At 37.4% G+C, this 18,520-nt stretch overlaps 4 protein-coding genes and 1 pseudogene across 7 annotated transcripts; 3 read left to right on the top strand and 2 right to left on the bottom strand.

Annotated features, from left to right (window-relative positions):
- Positions 1-262: 262 nt before the first annotated feature.
- On the top strand, positions 263-4,998 carry LOC104739588 (uncharacterized). 2 transcript variants are annotated; one of them, XM_010459995.3, is made up of 15 exons: positions 263-455; positions 1,550-1,634; positions 1,775-1,920; positions 2,099-2,220; positions 2,296-2,361; positions 2,446-2,562; positions 2,647-2,908; positions 3,016-3,186; positions 3,268-3,423; positions 3,508-3,614; positions 3,700-3,790; positions 3,884-4,025; positions 4,106-4,379; positions 4,454-4,586; positions 4,676-4,998. In XM_010459995.3, the coding sequence occupies exons 2-15, from the start codon at positions 1,589-1,591 to the stop codon at positions 4,931-4,933; spliced, it is 2,091 nt and encodes a 696-aa protein (XP_010458297.2). In that variant the 5' UTR covers positions 263-455; positions 1,550-1,588; the 3' UTR covers positions 4,934-4,998. The 2 variants fall into 2 exon arrangements, with proteins under 2 accessions (XP_010458297.2, XP_010458296.2); XM_010459994.2 differs by lacking the exon at positions 263-455 and adding an exon at positions 704-886.
- A 71-nt stretch (positions 4,999-5,069) lies between these two features.
- On the bottom strand, positions 5,070-8,110 carry LOC104739589 (uncharacterized). Its single transcript, XM_010459998.3, has 11 exons — positions 7,869-8,110; positions 7,569-7,656; positions 7,176-7,469; positions 6,928-7,086; positions 6,682-6,822; positions 6,501-6,557; positions 6,239-6,377; positions 6,040-6,144; positions 5,746-5,936; positions 5,541-5,582; positions 5,070-5,449 (listed from the first exon to the last, which is right to left on the bottom strand). The coding sequence occupies exons 1-11, from the start codon at positions 7,970-7,972 to the stop codon at positions 5,303-5,305; spliced, it is 1,467 nt and encodes a 488-aa protein (XP_010458300.2). The 5' UTR covers positions 7,973-8,110; the 3' UTR covers positions 5,070-5,302.
- Positions 8,111-8,369: 259 nt separating this feature from the next.
- On the top strand, positions 8,370-9,841 carry LOC104739587 (putative purine permease 16 pseudogene; annotated as a pseudogene). The gene has a single exon (XR_015580002.1). The product of XR_015580002.1 is annotated as a putative purine permease 16 pseudogene (transcript).
- On the bottom strand, positions 9,727-12,325 carry LOC104739586 (low-temperature-induced cysteine proteinase). The gene is made up of 5 exons (XM_010459992.3): positions 11,630-12,325; positions 10,849-11,084; positions 10,611-10,751; positions 10,093-10,524; positions 9,727-10,003 (listed from the first exon to the last, which is right to left on the bottom strand). Exons 1-5 carry the CDS (start codon positions 12,057-12,059, stop codon positions 9,917-9,919), a joined length of 1,326 nt encoding a protein of 441 aa, XP_010458294.2. The 5' UTR covers positions 12,060-12,325; the 3' UTR covers positions 9,727-9,916.
- A 1,453-nt stretch (positions 12,326-13,778) lies between these two features.
- LOC104739584 (shaggy-related protein kinase kappa) lies at positions 13,779-18,425 on the top strand. Of its 2 annotated transcripts, none has more exons than XM_010459990.3 (13): positions 13,779-14,255; positions 14,612-14,912; positions 15,035-15,127; positions 15,231-15,290; positions 15,370-15,642; positions 16,227-16,301; positions 16,570-16,626; positions 16,695-16,835; positions 16,933-16,983; positions 17,295-17,390; positions 17,618-17,701; positions 17,794-17,896; positions 18,086-18,425. In XM_010459990.3, the coding sequence occupies exons 2-13, from the start codon at positions 14,769-14,771 to the stop codon at positions 18,169-18,171; spliced, it is 1,263 nt and encodes a 420-aa protein (XP_010458292.1). In that variant the 5' UTR covers positions 13,779-14,255; positions 14,612-14,768; the 3' UTR covers positions 18,172-18,425. The 2 variants fall into 2 exon arrangements, with proteins under 2 accessions (XP_010458292.1, XP_010458293.1); XM_010459991.3 differs by having other exon boundaries at positions 13,980-14,255; positions 14,676-14,912.
- The last annotated feature ends 95 nt before the right edge of the window (positions 18,426-18,520 follow it).

The following is an 18,520-nucleotide window of genomic DNA, read 5'->3' as shown; positions in this document are numbered from 1 at the left end:
AGTACTTTTTTGATTACTCAAAAAAAGGATTTTGACTCTGTTATTCAATTTTGCAAATAATCTTATAGAAAGGGAAAAGGTTAGGAGAAATCAGATACATACAAAATATCTGATGGTAATTAACATCACAAAATATATAATTAAGACACATGAATCTTGACTTTCCAGTTTTAATAATTTCTTAGAACGGTGCTCAATCTATCCTTTTGATCAAGTCTTTTTCCTTTGACAAGTTAATAAATCTTTTTAAATGGAAGATTATCTCGAGGGTTGAAATGAGATCCTAAATAAATATCTGCTAAACTTTATTATTACAGTAGTTGACTGTTTTGCAACCAAATTATAAAATTCGTTTCTCTTCTATTAAGAATCATCTCAATGTTGTGTTTTTGAAAACAATATTTTTTTTCTGGCTGTATTGTCAAAATTTCAGACTCCAGATCAACTCTTGAAAGGTTAGTCACATTATGGTTCGTTCTTGGTATTCATAAAAGACATATGAAGAATATAGGGATGTAGTTTCCTCATCTGTTTGATTAATTTCATCGAAAAAGACTTTTTCTGCTAAATAATGTGAAAAATTAAACCCGTGAATAGTGTTCGTTGGAAATTATTTGGGTAAGCATTTGGTGAACAACCTGTTAAAAAAGTCTTTATATATTTCTTCGATATGTATATGTTTTTATATGAATGTTTGTGTTTTCCCTTACTCCAATCAACCACCCAAGCAGCCGCATACAACTTTTGCTTCAAGCATCAGCATTCGTTATATTCCCTATCTTGTTCGTGTGCATTTTTGCATATTTATACATCTACAACAAAAACTACAGATCGAATACAATTAATTATGAAGTGGTGTCACTGTCAACAACCGAACCACTTTCAGGTAAATCGGATGTTACGGTGGTTAGGCACATTTTCCTTAGAAATCTTCCGAGTAGGCTAAGTATTTGTTGGGGAAAAGAAAAGAAAAGACAAAGATGTATTATTATTGGGAGTGGTTGCTTTGTACGAATCGTAGCACGTGATACAACTATTGCATTAATAAGTATGCATACCATGTTCAACATCATACTTTTTGAGTCTGAATCATTTTTAACGAGTTTTGGTTCATGCCTCTACATGGGATTGGAATAAATCGTAATATTTCTTGATGGAATAATATGTTCATTTTCTATTCTTATTTTAATGAATTTTACAATACGCCAATAAAGCCTGGGTCATATACAGTAATATGAAAAAAAGAATTCTTTGTTTATAGCAGAAGAAAACTTTTGATGTTGCCTAGACCACTAAACTTACTTCTCTCTCTTTTTTCTTTCTATGTTTCTGTTTTATTAGTTCACATGTTCGTATGTTTTACTTTTTGTCTCTTATCATTTGTCCCCACTTCAAAGTTTTTGTGTGAGTAATGGATTCTTTATTAGAAGAAAACCTATATAATGATTTTATTGTGTCAAAATATATTAACAACGACTCTTCTTTCTTTCTTTCTTACTTACTTGCCTCGTCTGTACAACTTCGTTTGTCTTATTACGTTTGTGGACAGATTTCGAGAAAGCTCCAAGACAAATACGCTGATTTAATCATGTTTCTGTTCTCTTCACATGTGTTCAAGCTCGTGACGACCAAAGGTACGCATCACAGAAGAAAACATCATTACAATTTCTTTTAGTTAGATTATTTATAAATATTTAACCTTTGTGTTTTACTTGATAAGAAACCTAATTCCTAACAAAAAGTGATGGTATGCATGTTTGGTGAAAAAAAATAGATTACCGGAGACACTTATTGAAACAGAGAGGATGGGTTATTCCTTTGATCATGTTTATGTCTTTGTTTGAAATTGTTATCTCCCAAAATCAAAGCCCTGAGCCAGAATCAACACAAGTCTTGCAGTTACATTACCAAGATCGACATGTACGTCGTCTCTATACGTTTTTTTTTTTTTTAACTACTCAAGATTCTTAATTACCTTTTCATTAAAGACACATCTTTAATAAATAACAAAGCCGTTACGCTCTATATTTGTGGCTTTCTTGATGTACAAGTCACATGGATCTTTTCCGAAAACCCTAAACTATGACGATGATTGCAGGTGGTAATGGACAATGGAATTTTTCAATTAACTTTGTCAAATCCTGAGGGATTTGTCACTGGGATCCAGTATAACGGTATCGAAAATGTGCTAGCGTATGACAGCAAAGAAGATGATAGAGGGTAACTCTATATATGTATATGTATCTAGCTGCTCTGATGCGAGTGTATAAACTCTAATTGATCTGATTTCTTCAGTTACTGGGACTTAGTGTGGAACTTTCCTGGAAAAAAAACCAAAAAGACCAAAGGCACATTAGACCGGTAAATGATTGTGTTACATTTTAATCATACCAATTATTATTGCGCAAATGTGAAATGACACTTAGTTGGATTACTTTACTGCAGGATTGAAGCAACAAAGATGGAAGTGAAGACGCAGAACGATGAACTGATAGAGCTATCGTTTTCAAGGACATGGAATTCATCTTCAACCACGGCTGTTCCAGTGAATATAGACAAGAGGTAACTAACTAGTCACAATGTCAACATCTGTATATATCTAACTTGGAATCTATCTATATTGATGGGATTTGAGTTGATATTCAGGTTTGTAATGTTGCGAAACTCGTCGGGGTTCTACACTTATGCCATCTTCGAGCGGTTACAAGGATGGCCCGCTGTTGAACTCGATAATATCCGATTAGCAATTAAGCTAAACAAGGACAAGTTTCATTACATGGCGATTTCAGATGACAGGCAGAGGTACATGCCTTTGCCAGATGATCGAATCCCGCCTCGAGGTCAGCCTCTTGCTTATCCCGAGGCGGTTCAACTTCTCGACCCTATCGAGCCTGAGTTCAAAGGAGAGGTATAAATTCAAATTATTATTAGAAAATATTCCCAGCTTGAAAACATAGGAAACAGAGGAATTAAAAAACAGAGGAAACAGAGGATTAAAGTCTTTTTGTCTTATAGGTTGATGACAAGTATGAGTACTCAATGGAGAGTAAAGACATAAAAGTACATGGATGGATAAGCACAAATGATTCAGTCGGTTTCTGGCAAATCACTCCAAGCAACGAGTTCCGATCTGCTGGACCTCTCAAGCAATTCCTAGGCTCCCATGTCGGTCCAACCAACCTCGCGGTGAGCAATTGGTTTCAACATAAATCGATTCATAATTTGGATGGAAGATGAATGATAGGTTATGTGTGTGAAATGGAACAGATATTTCACAGCACTCACTATGTTGGAGCAGATTTAATCATGAATTTTAAACAAGGTGAAGCATGGAAGAAAGTATTTGGACCAGTCTTTATTTATCTCAACTCTTTTCCTAAAGGAGTTGATCCTCCCTTGCTCTGGCATGAAGCCAAGAACCAGGTCAGTCATACATCTACCACACACATATTCATGTGCATATGTAAGAACAAAAGAGCTGAACAATAGGTTTGCTTGTTGTTTCAGACAAAGATTGAAGAAGAGAAGTGGCCTTATAGCTTCACAGCTTCAGATGATTTTCCTGCATCTGACCAAAGAGGATCTGTTAGCGGTAGATTACTCGTAAGAGACAGGTACACTAGTTGCTTCATTTATCCCTTGAAACTACCTCGTTTATGACGTAACAGATTCCTAAGTGATAGTTTTTTTTCCTAACAGATTCATAAGTAGTGAGGATATACCTGCAAATGGTTCCTACGTGGGATTGGCTGCACCAGGAGATGTTGGCTCATGGCAAAGAGAATACAAAGTAATTTTAACTCTATTCATATACTCATTCTCCTTCTTGTTAATTAACATTAATTCGATTAGTGATAAGTTTTTGTTTTAATTACATTAACAGGGTTATCAGTTCTGGTCAAAAGCAGACGTAAACGGATATTTTTCTATCAATAATGTGAGAAGTGGTCGTTATAATCTCTATGCCTTTGCTCCTGGATTCATCGGTGATTACCACAACGACACCGTTTTTGATATTTCTCCAGGTTCGAATACTTGTATTACCACAACGACTGTTTTGTATATATGTACATCATTCTGACAAAGAGTGTAACACTGGAAACAGGCTCAAAGACTAACCTAGGGGACTTGGTGTATGAACCTCCTAGAGACGGTTCAACTATATGGGAAATCGGTGTGCCAGACCGAACCGCTGCAGAGTTCTACATTCCTGACCCTAATCCAACCTTTGTAAACAAACTATACTCAAACCGTTCTGATAAATACCGACAATACGGATTGTGGGAACGGTATTCAGAACTGTACCCCGACGAAGATATGGTCTACAATGCTGATGTGGATGATCATTCTAAGAAATGGTTCTTCATGCAAGTTACCAGGTTAGTTTGTTACTCTTTTAAAATTCAAAACACTACGAAACTTTGTTAGAAGTATAAAAACATTGGATTTGTAGGAAGCAAGCAAATGGAGGATATAAAGGTACAACATGGCAGATCAGGTTTCAATTGGACGATAAAATGAAAAACTTAACCGGAAACTTCAAATTGCGAATTGCTCTAGCTACATCAAATGTAGCAGAACTGCAGGTGCAAATCTGAAGTTGCATTGACACTCTTTTTTTTTTTCTCTATGAAAGTTAAAAAATTCATTTATTTCTTTGGTAATTTTTTTGCAGGTTCGGGTCAACGATCCTTCTGCAAATCCTCCATTGTTCACGACCGAGCAAATAGGAAGGGATAATACAATTGCAAGACATGGTATTCATGGACTATATTGGTTGTACAATGTGAATGTGCCTGATTCTTCTCTTCGCCTGGGAAACAACACCATATATTTAACTCAACCCCTCGCCACGAGCCCTTTTCAAGGACTCATGTATGATTATATTCGTCTAGAATGTCCTGATTCCATCAATTATCTTACTAGATCATAGAGTTGTTTTCAGTTTTCCCTTATAAAGTTGGTGATTAATATAATAAACATAGAGAAATACAGATTCTTTTCTCGAGTGGTAATTTATATCAAAAGTTATACTCCAGTCTTAGGCCAAGAGGGATTGGAACCAAACATAGAGTAAAGACTGTAACTCCTTACCCGGAATGATGTACTACATATGTAATTTAAAGCTTTTAGTTTCTCCCAAGCAAGTATGGAAATAGATTCAAAGATCAAAATTGAAACATTTCGGGTTCCGGATAGAACTAACTAAAAACTGTGGCAAGGCGACAAAAAACAGACAACATTGCTCTATGTGGTTTCAGGTTCAAACTGTACTCAGGCAGCAATAAGAGCTGTGAAGTAACTAGAGCTCGGTATCCTGGCTCGATCCAAACAGCCAACCGAACAGTATTGATAACTTACTTGATGCAGGCTTCTGTTTCGGGTCATCTCGATTAGCATTGCAGAGGTTGTCAAAAGCATGCTTTAGATGAGGGGTTACAACTTTGGCCTGTAAACAAAAGGACAATAGAGATTCATGCCTGTACAAAAAAAAATGTATATATTTGTAGGAAAACTTCAGACGGAAAGATGCAAAATACCTTGAAATCTTCAAGAGAACAGAAATCTTTTCCATCACAACCCTGAAATTTGTATGGAGACATTAGGAAATAGAAGAAGATAAACGGAAAGTGAATTAATCCAATTCTCAAAATTGTGGAAGTTATGTCTACATTTCTGTTTGGCCACTGCCCACTACAATAGAGCTGAAACTGAGTTTGGGTTTATTAGATAGATGAAACTTACTGGAAGTGCAATAGGATGCTCGTTGTGCAGAACCTGAACGAAGTATTTGGGAGAGGAATCTGCGGGACAACTGTAGAGGACAAGAATGTTGTTCCCACCAAACGGAGCCATGGTGCTGCCTCTAAAATCTCTGGTTTTAGGAGGTTGTGGAGGGAGTTCCAATGGTTGTTCCTTCTGTATTTTCTCAAACTCTGTGAAACATTTCAAACATTGTATAAGAAGAAGAAGCAATGAGTAGAATTACATGTTTCACAACAAGCACAAGCGTAGGAATATCTGATGTGATAGACTAACCAGATCCATGAAGGAAAAGCCCAAGAAGACAAGAAAAGGGAACTATTGTTTCGGCATGTGCAAACCTAAGCCTTGCTTTTTCGTAACTTCCAGGCGGCAGCTTTTCTGCAGGGTAATAAAATAGGACAAATACTTAGATCTAATGACTAAATTGGCAGGCAAATCGTTCATATATTCTTGGTTTCAAGTTTGAGATTACCTTCCCGGGCCTTGATAGCTTCTTCCATTGAATTCAAAACATCTTCTAGCAATGGAACTCCCATTTTGTAGTTCAAGGAATTGCCATAACCTTTGAGGAGAAACACTTCCAAGTCATCTGTCCATTCCAGCAAAGCAACCTACAGATGATTGGTTACAGATAACTAGTGTTACAGCATAAAATCCATGAGCCCAAAAATATATCTAAAGCACATGTAAAAAGATCCAAAGACAAAGAGAATGAATTGGCAACTTGAACGTACCTCTGATGGCGAGAAAAGCTCACAACTTTGATTAGTTACATTAAGCAATGATGCTTCCTGAAATTTATAGAACAACATTAGTGTTATAATTGATTCATGACGTAACATAGGTGTCCTAGCCTCCAGGAAAGAAGTGCATAAACCTTCAGAAAATTTAAAACGAGATTGAAGAATGAAGCACCTGCTTGCAAAGAAACCAGAGAGAAGAAACGTCCTCTTTAGTGAAACTTAGACCATATCTCTTTGCAACTGAAGCTGTAATCTTATTCAAAACAGGTTCCTTGAGCTTATCCACAGCAGGTTCCTTAGCTTTTCTATAGCTCTGCAATCAAAGACATGTAAAGAAAAGAAATAACTCAGAATAAGTATATTGAGGATGAACCATACAATAAAAAAAAAACTTAGATTGATTCAATCATGACTGTACCTTGTAGTTTTGACAACATTCAAAAAATCTCAGCTTTGTATCACTAGCACGGTTTTCACTTGTGACAGCGAATGCTCTATTACGGCCTGGTCCCAGATTTCCTTTTTCCCTGAACAACCCCATTCCAAATGCTACAGCACTTGCAGATGCCCGAGGAATCTACCAAGAGATTTAAACAAGTCAGGAATGTCCTCAGGCCACCAATATTTGCAACCAAACTCCGGTGTTCACATAAAAGGGCAACCAACCTGCGTAGCTCTTATTGTATAGACATCAGGATGGTAATCATCTTCAAACAAACTAGGAAACCGTTCCCTAACTCGGATTCCCAGTTGGTACAACTCGTCCTCCCCTTGCCTGATAAGCTCCCCGCCTTTCACTTTTCCTTCCCAAGGAGATTTCCATTGTCCTAACCATCCAGGAATTTTGTCTAAAGGCAATTTTCTAGCTTCTGCATCTCTTACCAGTTCCTTTAACCTACCGGCCAAATTCTCCAGTTCCCGCAACCGTTTCTTGGTCGGAGAACGAGTTCCATGCCTAGCCTAACAATGTTAAAAGACCACCAATTTCAGTCTTCATTCTACCTCACTTTTGGGGTTTCCATAACAAAAATAATGAATCCTCTAGTAAAGTAAGCTTACCACAAGGTTAAGGTGGATAGGTGTACACTCACTGGGGACATTGGATCCTTGAATCAAATTCTGGGTAACATCTTTCGAAACTGAGTATCTGCACACCAATTTCAAATTCCCCACAAAAACAAATTAGAACTCAACTACACAAATTTCTGACAAAAACGTTGTCAATGTAGTCAGGCAAACCGACAGCAATATTGACCAATTAGGTCAAACAAATTTAGACCCAGAAGATATAAAGTGTTGTTCTTTGATTCAAACTTCCTCGGGAAGCACGCAATAAAAGAAGGATTGAGAAAGAAGAACCTGGTGACGGTGGAGAGGTGATGACGAACATCGAAACCCTGATCCGCCTGTGAAACAACAAATAGACACAACAGTGTGATCCAAACAGTCTTCTTCGTCGCCATCTCTCAAAGCTTTTCTTATTTCCTTCACGAGGAAGTTTTTTTTGCCCGATTTATCAAAGCCACTGTTCCACTGCGTCGGGTGGGTCACACGGCTTGCTGCTTCCTTCACGCCACGTGTTGACCCGTCACACGTCTTTTGGTTTAGTCTTTTGATCTCCAAGATTTTTGTAATGTTTTGGTTCAATTCCGGTTTAAGTCGGTTTACATCGGTATTGCGATTTGGGGAGCTTTACAGTTGGAACGAGTTCCTTTGCCGCCAATATGCTCTTTGATAATAATATAATAACCAATCTTACAGATCATTTTATTCATTAGAAAAATGCGATGAGACCTATTCAAGCAACGTTGAGTCAAATGCATGACCTTTTCGTGACCAGGAACCTTCTCTCTTCTTTATCTTTCCAGATTGAAATGTGTGTTTGCACGTTAAACCAATCATGGGAATGAGTCCCACCCTCTAGGAAGGTTAACAAGATTTATATCTCTGCGTATTTCGTAAAATCTCCAAGAAGACGAAGCAGAAGAAGCAGAGAGACCATGGAGGAGTTTCAAGGTCCAGAACCAGGCTTCTGCGAGAATCCTCGATCCCTGGAGCTCAATCAACGCAAATGGTGGATCTCTGTTTTCTTCTGCGGTTTCTTGATCTTTGTCGGAGACTCTCTTGTCATGCTTCTGTTGAACTTCTACTACGTCCAGGATAATCGATCAGACAGTGATCAAGACCGACAATACAAAGGAACATGGACACAAGCTTTGATCCAGAACGCTGCGTTTCCCATCCTGATTCCACTCTTCTTCATATTTCCTTCACCAAAACCAAACCTGGAAACAGTCTCCAGTCAAACCAGCAATGGCTGGTTTCGAGTTCTCTCGCTCTATGTTTCTCTCGGTGTCCTTGTCTCTGTTTATAGCAAGTTGTATGCTCTTGCGAAATTATACGTAGGATGGGGGATTCTGGTTTCAACTCAATTGATACTCACCTCCCTCTTCTCAGCTTTCATAAACCGTCTCAAGTTTAACAGATGGATCATCATATCCATAATCCTCACTCTTGCCGCAGACTTTTTTGGCAGCCCTGCGTTTGCCGGAACCCCTGATGAAGATGAATCTGATGCTTACGGTATCAAGGCATGGTTGATACTCATATTCCCGACTCTTGCTTTCTCCTTGTCTCTGTGCCTCATGCAGCTCGGGTTCGACAAAGTTTTGGTGAAGACAAAGAGGTATGGTAACAAGAAGGTGTTTCGGATGGTCTTGGAGATGCAAATCTGTGTTTCTTTCATCGCCACACTCATTTGCACTGTCGGTCTGTTTGCGAGTGGTGAGTTTAAGGAGTTAAAAGGCGACAGCGAGAGGTTTAAGAGAGGGAAAACTTACTACATTCTGAGTTTGATCGGGTTGGCTCTCTCTTGGCAGGTTTGGGCGGTCGGGCTGTTAGGTCTGGTGCTTTTAGTCTCCGGTTTATTGGCTGATGTTGTTCATATGTGTGCTTCACCAGTTGTAGCTCTGCTTATTGTGTTGGCTTTTGATTTCAAGGACGATGACTTTGGCTGGCAGAGAAGAGGTGCTCTGCTAGGAGCAGTTTTGGCTCTAGCTTCTTACTTCTACTCCCTGTACAAAACAAAGAGGAAGGAGACCGCAGAACTGAAGAAAAGAGAGAACAACAACAGCGAAGCTTAGTCTCTGCTTTATTCTACAATATGTATAGATGATAATGTTATTCCTTGTTGTGTCTTGCAGATACTAATACTGTGTTTGTCCTGCAAGTATCCCTTTATTGATTCAGAAGTTGTATACATCCAAATGAGCGACTAAAAGTCTAAAAGTACATCCGTGATGATATATTATATATCTCAACAACAGCTACAACTAATCCCCTCGCAGATACATGTAATCGAATTCACATATGCGTAAAATGTCTGTAGCAAATGCATAAAACTTCTCTCACATAACCCATTTCTCGAATCTACCAAGTTTATTTGTAGAATCATTCTTCCAGAAGGGCTTGATTGCCGTGAAATTCCCAGTTTTCTGTAAGCAAGGAATAAGCTCCATCAGTCAACAAAACATAGAAGTAGAGCATTGTGATCAGTATGCACACATATCCACAGCTAAAATACCTTAAGGCAGAGACTTCTGGTTGTATCACAAACCGGGTAATCATGTGGACAACAGTGACGACCATCCTTGCAACACACAGCGGATTCTATCTCGCAGCATTTCCATGAGAAACATAATCCAAACAGGTTTTTTGCACAGCAACAAGTCTCTGCAGCTGAACAAGAGGTGAAAAGGTTGCATTTTGTGGGGCCGGGAGGGGACGGTGGAGGCGGGTTTGGATGTGTCTTGATGGGATATGAAGCAAGCATATTGATTCCGCACACCCCTTGTGAATTTCCGGTGTTACGCTGCATGTGCATAAACCCATCCATTCCCCAACTTTTTCCCCATGAGTTCTTCAAAATCCAATAATCAACACCATTCTCTGAACCATATCCTACTATGAGCACAGCGTGATCCAATGATGTCGAACACGGTCCAGAAAATATTCCCTGCACCAAAAGGTAAAGTTTCAAACAAGGAAACGTTGAACATTCAGAGAATAGAGTAGGTGTGTATCTCTAATCTTGTAACTTACACTAGAATATAACTGAAACGCTCTCTCGCTTCCACAGATGCCGACACTAACTGGCTGAACCGCTACAGCCTCCTTTAACGCTTTCTCATCATTTGTTTTTACGCCAGCATAGCTATCAATTGTCACAACCCGCTGTTTCAACTGCAGAACAATAGTGACTTATGTACGTTAGTGGATGTCAAAGATCAAGGAAACAAACAGGGGATAGAAATTAAACAAGGAGAAAGTAAAGCGATACCTTATCCTTCTTACAGGTGCCATCGCGTTGTTGATAAGGATAGTCTTTCTCTGTGTCTATTCCCTTGTTTTTTATGACAAATTGGAAAGCATAATCCATGAGACCACCATTGCAGCCATCATTATAGGACTTGTCACAATCAATGAGTTCCTGCTCGGAGAGGCTGATGAGATCTCCTGTAACAATCTTGTTGATTCCCTCCATAGCTCCAGTAGCAGAGAATGACCAACACGCCCCTATAAATGTAGTAGAACATCATCATCATCCACTCAAATAATCAACATGGTGGATGCATCTGAGAGAACACATTACTATTTCTGACCAAAATTCCAACATTTGTCCATTGAATCAAACAGTAACTTTCATATAAGAAGAGTAGAAGACACATGATAATTGCTTCTAGACTTTCCTAAAAAGTTCAATCAGTATAATACTCTCAACCATAATTAGACATGAAAAAGGAAAGAAAAGTTAATACTCCAAAAAAAAAAAGAGTCCAAAAAGCGTGAAAGAGATGCAAAATTAGATTACTGTGACAAACTATGGCATGATTGGTCTTCCTCTATAACATATTAAATAAGCACAGAAGATGTGAAACCTGCATCCTCAAAGATTCTAAAGTTTGAGAATTTCTCCGAGATCTAAATTCAATCTTAAGGTTCCGATTCTAAAGTCTTGATCTCTAATCAACCCCTAAGTCGCTGAACTACAAAACTCTAATCAAATCTGAAACTCGATGAAAAAAAAGAAACACAATTTGAAAAGATAGAATAAAAAATACCGCAGCTTCCTTGATCTTTGACATTAGTAACAGCTCCGTTCTTCCTCCAATCAACGGAATCTGGAACCTTTACAGTACTACCCAGACTCTTCCCCTTACTACTTCTAGCCATTACCAACGACGGCGCAGAAACAGAGAGTCCAAAGCGAGAGGTCTTGAACTCGCTGTGAGTCAGATCCGCGAAGGCATTGAGAGAGAGAGAGTAAGTAGCGTTAGCGATGAGATTGTGTTTGGTAACGAAGTCGTGGTTATCTTTAAAGATTTGAACCCTGTGTTGCCTCTCTTCTTCTGAACCGTAAGTTTTGCCATGTCTCTGGCACCAGCCGTCGAACAACTCGGAGATGTCATCGGAAGATGACGATGAAGATGAAGAAACGAGAAGAAGGAAGAAGAAAGTGAGAGGGACAAAGGAGAAAGATGGCATTGACATTTATTTTTTTTGTTGGTTAAGAGAAGGAGAGAGTCGTCGTGGAGATAAGTTTGTGGCCTAGAAATAAGGAAGACTAACTGCTTCGAGATTTGTTTGTTCCCAATTCTTGTGAGATTTTAGCCAGTAAGATTACAAAACGTTTGTTTCGCGTTGGCGTTTTGTAAAAAGCGTTTGGCAGAACGCAGAAGAAGTGAACCACGTGTATAATGTGTATTATTATTATACTTTTTATGTACTTTTTTTTTTTTTTACATTCGTATCATCGCTAGTATGTACTTATTAGATAAGATGAAGATGTGTGTCTGAAAATCACATTAAAACTCGAGCTAGAATCATCTACAGCTTAGCCATAAGAATTATGAAGAAATTTTTAACTGTTAAGAATTTATACAAAGAATTTGAATGGTAAATTGCATAATTGTAATAACAAACCAACCAAACATGATTTAATTTGACATAAATGTTATTAAAAAAAGTGTGATTAGTGCGAAAATATGCAGAGCAAACATATATTCTAGGCTTGTGGCACCATCATTTAACAGCCTCGAATCTCCTTATTATAATTACACACCGTACTACCGAAGATCGGGCCAGACAAGCCCATATTCCAAACACATTTAGCTTCCAACTACACCTATTGTAAATCATTGTTTTGTTGCTCTTTGGTCAACACTAAAATCATTTGTTAAGTGGTAATCTATCTATCTTTACTTTATCAAGCAAAAAGAAAGCAACTTTAGCCCTTTTAGGTTTATAAAGACCACCACTCCCTATTGTTTGTGTAGGCTAATGAGCAGTACACTTTGGACCTACTCACGACTTTATTGCATTACCCCCTTTTTGGTTTAATACATATGAAAAAGTAGTATTTTAATTAGTCAATAAGATATCACGCGGAGACCAGAGGGTGGTAACCAAAGCAATGCCAATGTGCATGCCTAACGTATTTTCAAGAGAGCTAACCAAAAAAAGCAATAATTATTGTTAATGCACATTCGTATTTATCTAAAATTTATGCAAATGTTTTGTAGAAGACTTATTATATGATAAAACAAAGGACAAAGAAACGAACACAACCTTACCTTGCACCGTTAAGTTTTAATCACCAATCAAACCCGAGACAGAACTATCATCGGCCACACACAAATAAAAGAAAGAGTAGTGTAGCGTTCAGCCTTACCTAACAGTCGACAGGTAAAAGCGACTTTTACTATATAATAACCAGCAAATACGAAAGTGGCTTTTATTTTTTTGAAAATATATTTCTCCCTACAACAGTATTTTAATCCACTATAAAATTACAAGAACATAAACTACATAAGTGTTGTTTAATCTTATATCAATAATCAAAGAGCACATATTATAATATATATGGATGCTATCATCATTTTGGAGTGGAGGGCTGGGAATGTGTTGACAAAAACATACAAAAATACATGTTGAATATTGAAGTAAATGTATAGTAATTAGCTAAAAAAAAAAAAAAAAAAAAATCTTTTTGTAGGTTTTCCACTATGTATATAGTTTGAAATAAGTTTGTAGACCAAAAGTTTGAATATCCGGTTAAAAAAGATTGGGTAGGCTGAGGTTTGAAAATTGAGTTCCAATGTTATGATATTTGGGGACCATCAGACCATGAGATTAAAAAAAGGAACTTGTAAGTATGAAATTTTGAACAAAGGTCTACTTAACATTGAACTTATCAACTTTTACAGTTTTATAGTAATTTGTATTAATATATACTGTATCAGTATCTTATCAATCTTTTCTGTGTGGCAAACGGGAAAGAAAAAAAAAAAGAGAAAAGGATAATACCAAATCTAATTTTTTTTAATGATTTTAAATTCCTAATTTTTTAAAAAAAAATCTGGTAGAAAAAGAAGAAAAGATATATAGTAGTGATATAATATCATGCTTATTTTATAATGATGAGCTGTCGTCTCATATTCTCTCGTTTGATTCAAAACGGTAGAAATCGACAAAACAAAGGGTGTTAAGAAGAAGAAGTTGTGAAAACCAAAATTGACGCAGAAGCAAGAAATAATCTAAAGGTTTAGCCTTTTTTTTTTTTCAATCCGAGCAATCGCCGAGCAAAAAAACTGTTAGTATATGTGAAGCTCTTCAATTTAAGAAGAAGGAGAAGACAATCGTCAAATGCTTGACTTTTGTTTCAGTTCTTCCTCACGACAGCTCAAGGTGATCATCTTTTTTTTTTTTTTCTTCTCTGCTCTTACACTACCTAAATTCTTATCGCTGCGAATCTTTTGAAAAGTTTCGCTCTTTATTCTCTCAATGTGCTTTTTTTTTGGAGTTGTTGAACTAGGGTTCTTCTGGGTTGTAGCAGTAGAAACTGTTTTGCTGATTTTTTTCTGAGCTGCTTTTATTTACACACAAATTGAGTTTTCAAACCTTTTCGATTTCCATATCAATTCTAGTCGGCAGTAGATCTGATCGGCCTCAATTGTGTTGGCTCAGAGTTCATCAGTGTTTATTATACAGAAGTTTAAACTCTCTTGTTAAAACTGACCAAGTTTGTATTTTGTTTGTATCAGTTCATGATCCTTGAGATATAGTACACCTTTTATCTAATGCAAGTCACCTTGCAAATTCTACTAGGAAGATCGGTTCTTTGATGGGATGGGACACCAATTCACCATGGGTTGTGACGCTATCAAATACTAGTTCGTGTTATCTTCAGAATATAATATCATGGCATCTTCTGGACTGGGCAATGGAGTAGGCAGTTCGAGATCTGCCAAAGGTTTAAAGAGCTCTTCTAGTTCAGTTGATTGGTTGACTAGAGATTTGGCTGAGACGAGGATAAGGGACAAGGTAGAGACTGATGATGAGAGAGTAAGTCTTGCATTGCTTATTTGCTTTGCCTTTCATGCTTGCTTATTCAACTGTTTTAGCTTGACTTTCTTGTATCTGTTATGGAGTAGTGTACACAGATTGAGGTTTTTGTTACGTTGCAGGATAGTGAACCAGATATTATTGATGGGGCTGGTGCTGAACCTGGTCAGGTGATTAGAACCACAGTCCGTGGTCGAAATGGTCAATCAAGACAGGTTGGATGGTTACATATAATTTTGTATGTGTTAGTTAGTAACGTAGTTATCCAACTGGTTCTTATATTGTTTTTTTTGTTCCTTTTTTTTTTTTGATTGGCAGACAGTCAGTTATATATCAGAACATGTTGTTGGTACTGGTTCCTTTGGCATGGTTTTCCAAGTAAGTTAATTTAACATCCATGATGTTCTTTCTATTCATTTGGCTCCATTCCCGGCACATTTATGTTTCCTTCTGGTAGGCTAAATGTAGGGAGACTGGGGAGGTTGTTGCCATCAAGAAGGTTCTTCAAGACAAGCGGTACAAGAACAGGGAGCTACAAATAATGCAGATGCTAGACCATCCCAATGTCGTTGCTTTAAAGCATAGCTTCTTCTCAAGAACAGACAATGAAGAGGTTTATTTGAACCTTGTCCTTGAATTTGTGCCTGAGACTGTCAATCGTGTTGCAAGAAGTTACAGTAGGACGAATCAACTGATGCCACTGATATACGTTAAACTCTATACCTATCAGGTAACTATTTTCTGGATTTGAAATTTTAGATTTTCGTTTCACCAAGCATCATAAGCACCCACTTAAAATATGAGGCTCGTTTTGTTTCACCGAAGATATTAGTATCAATAGATTTTGTAATCTATGTATTCTTATAGCTCTTCCTAGAATAGTTGGGTGGGAATTTTTCCTTGAATTGCTAGGTGGGTGTAAACTCATTCTTGGTTGTTCATGTGATATATATTCAGACTAGTTTGCATCATCCCCATTGAGTTGCTGTATCCTATACCCTTGGTAAAGAGACTATTGGGCAATTTATTTTGAGCATGAAGTTTGGAGGTCCGCTCTGTGCAAGGAAGTAGCTTTCTTTAGTCCTACTATCTATATTTTCGTGTTTTGACACGTTGCTTCTACACCTGGGTTTCTAAGAAATGATCCAAAGCTTTTCTATCATTATAGTTTCCTTCTATGACATATTCTTCCCTTCCACACTATAAAATATGACTTCAAAAACCAATTTATATCAATTAACAGCATGAGACCATTTCATATAACTAACTGATATTTGCTGAGTTATTTTGACAAGTTTCTGTTTGTGGTTACAGATTTGCAGGGCACTTGCTTACATTCATAATTCCTTTGGTCTTTGTCACCGTGATATTAAGCCTCAAAACCTGCTAGTAAGTTCCATTTGTGTCTCCCTGTTTCGAAAGAAATATATAACAGATGACCTTTGTTTTATGCTATTACGTATTTATTTTTGAGGTTGAAACATGATTCTGGAAACTAACTTTGAGAAAATAGTTGTAGTTTTGAGCTGGTTTTGGTCTAAAGTGACATTTCTGTGCTCAACTTATCTGCATCTAAGTAAACTGTTTATCAAAATAATTTTTTTCCGGTTAAAGTTTAACTGCATTTATACCTGACTATACAAATATTGTTGTGCAGGTGAACCCACACACACATCAGCTAAAAATCTGTGATTTTGGGAGTGCAAAAGTGTTGGTAAGGTTTGTTGACTCAATTTTAAACGAATTCATTTTGGGAGTATGACACGTTCTCGTACTCCGTAGGTAAAAGGAGAACCCAATGTTTCTTACATCTGTTCAAGATATTATCGTGCTCCAGAACTCATTTTTGGTGCCAGTGAATATACAACTGCAATCGATATATGGTCCACTGGTTGTGTGATGGCCGAACTTCTTCTTGGACAGGTTAAAGCACATTTTTTTTAGCTATTTGTTTTTGCGCTATTCAGTCAGTTTCTTCCTTGTGTTACTTTTTTTGTGCCCTTGCTAACTTGTCATACAGCCTCTGTTTCCTGGTGAGAGCGGAGTCGATCAGCTTGTTGAAATCATTAAGGTAACCTTTTGTTAATTCTTAAAGTTTATCTTAAAATATGAAGCAATCCAATTCTTGGGCATGGCGGTGCCTGATAAGTGCTTTTAAAACTTTGGTTTACGGGGTTACTCATCTATCTTTACGTATCAGACTATGGGGCAGAGTTTCAAATTTGTATCTGAATGGCTACCAGGCTTTTGAGTCACAGTTTGTTACGTCAATTGTTGAGAATTTTGTATTAAGTATAAAAAAAGCAATAAACTTTGGACTGCTCAGTTTGATTTTGAGAAAACCTTGCTTTTCTTATTGTATGTGCTTTTATGTCTTTGCAGGTTTTAGGTACACCAACAAGGGAAGAAATCAAGTGCATGAATCCAAACTATACAGAATTTAAGTTTCCCCAGATCAAGCCTCATCCATGGCACAAGGTATGCCTTCTAATGTTTGGTTAGAGTTCCCCAGAAAATGCTTTTAAGGATTTTGATCTCTGACATTCTACAACTTGGTGGTTTGCGCTTTGCACTAAACTATCTGGGATTTTTTTATATGCCCATTGTAAAAATAGATTTAATTGGCTTCATTGATTATTAGCTCATTAAGCGTCGCTTCTCTCTGAATCCTTATTACTGCATGAAAATATTCTATTTGTGTTCAGGTGTTCCAAAAACGTTTGCCACCAGAAGCAGTTGATCTTCTTTGTAGGTTCTTCCAATATTCCCCTAATTTGAGATGCACAGCTGTAAGTAAAATTCTCACTTTTCCCTTCATTGTGTAATTTGCTTTTCAATTGTTCCATATCAGCATCTAAGGCCTCGAAACCATTAATTGTAGTTGGAAGCTTGTATTCATCCGTTATTTGATGAACTAAGGGACCCAAACACTCGTCTTCCCAATGGCCGACCACTTCCTCCACTTTTCAACTTTAAACCGCAAGGTACCTTAGCTTTCTTGTAGGACCTGTTAAGAGATCTAACATATATATGCTCTATTAAGTTGTTGACATTGTGGTTTGCTCATGATTGCTAATAAGGATAAACCGTAAAACCCCATTTATGTTGGTAGATGCTCTTTGCATAGTGATGAACTCTTAAATCATGGAGTGATGTTTTTGTGTGTGTTGCAGAGCTATCTGGCATCCCTCCTGAAATCGTGAACAGACTTGTCCCAGAGCATGCCCGTAAGCAGAACCTCTTCATGGCTTTGAATTAGTAATACGCCTATCGGTTTAGGCATCTGTATAAGCTCTCTTGATATCAATATTTGGAGCAGCCAGAGGGAATTTTCGCCCTCTTGGCTTTTGTTTTTGGCGAGTTATTTTTTCTTCTTTTTGGTTTGGTTATATGGAGATGATGAGGATGCATGAATACATACAGTACTTGAGGTTTTGCTGGTTATAAACCACTTGTTTGTTTCACAGCCACCATATAACCCCTTTATATATCACAAAATGGATTCGTTTAAAAGCATGTTAATGTGGGTGAGAGGCAAGGAGAGAATGTTTGATGTCTAAAGATTATAAAGTTGTTTGAAGGAAAAAACATAGAAAGGACAACGTCAT

This window comes from Camelina sativa, chromosome 14 (genome assembly GCF_030686135.1).
Source record: "Camelina sativa cultivar CO46 ecotype springtype chromosome 14, ASM3068613v1".
In the NCBI taxonomy this organism is placed as follows: Eukaryota; Viridiplantae; Streptophyta; class Magnoliopsida; order Brassicales; family Brassicaceae; genus Camelina; species Camelina sativa.
The sequence above is the reverse complement of the archived record's forward strand: the minus strand, read 5'-3'. Positions and strand labels throughout refer to the sequence as shown.

What these genes read in the sequence shown, in the direction of transcription:
- LOC104739588 (XM_010459994.2), top strand. Translation starts at nt 848, where the DNA reads ATGAAGTGGTGTCACTGTCAACAACCGAACCACTTTCAG. An exon ending in TACATTACCAAGATCGACAT is followed by an intron (nt 1,921 to 2,098) that starts GTACGTCGTCTC and finishes CGATGATTGCAG; the next exon opens with GTGGTAATGGACAATGGAAT. An exon ending in CAAATGTAGCAGAACTGCAG is followed by an intron (nt 4,587 to 4,675) that starts GTGCAAATCTGA and finishes ATTTTTTTGCAG; the next exon opens with GTTCGGGTCAACGATCCTTC.
- LOC104739589 (XM_010459998.3), bottom strand. Translation starts at nt 7,972, where the DNA reads ATGGCGACGAAGAAGACTGTTTGGATCACACTGTTGTGTCTATTTGTT. An exon ending in ATACAATAAGAGCTACGCAG is followed by an intron (nt 7,087 to 7,175) that starts GTTGGTTGCCCT and finishes ATCTCTTGGTAG; the next exon opens with ATTCCTCGGGCATCTGCAAG. An exon ending in AGCTATCAAGGCCCGGGAAG is followed by an intron (nt 6,145 to 6,238) that starts GTAATCTCAAAC and finishes ATTACCCTGCAG; the next exon opens with AAAAGCTGCCGCCTGGAAGT.
- LOC104739586 (XM_010459992.3), bottom strand. Translation starts at nt 12,059, where the DNA reads ATGTCAATGCCATCTTTCTCCTTTGTCCCTCTCACTTTCTTCTTCCTT. An exon ending in CGTTTCAGTTATATTCTAGT is followed by an intron (nt 10,525 to 10,610) that starts GTAAGTTACAAG and finishes CTTTTGGTGCAG; the next exon opens with GGAATATTTTCTGGACCGTG. An exon ending in CCAGAAGTCTCTGCCTTAAG is followed by an intron (nt 10,004 to 10,092) that starts GTATTTTAGCTG and finishes CCTTGCTTACAG; the next exon opens with AAAACTGGGAATTTCACGGC.
- LOC104739584 (XM_010459990.3), top strand. Translation starts at nt 14,769, where the DNA reads ATGGCATCTTCTGGACTGGGCAATGGAGTAGGCAGTTCGAGATCTGCC. An exon ending in CCTTTGGCATGGTTTTCCAA is followed by an intron (nt 15,291 to 15,369) that starts GTAAGTTAATTT and finishes TCCTTCTGGTAG; the next exon opens with GCTAAATGTAGGGAGACTGG. An exon ending in AGCCTCATCCATGGCACAAG is followed by an intron (nt 17,391 to 17,617) that starts GTATGCCTTCTA and finishes ATTTGTGTTCAG; the next exon opens with GTGTTCCAAAAACGTTTGCC.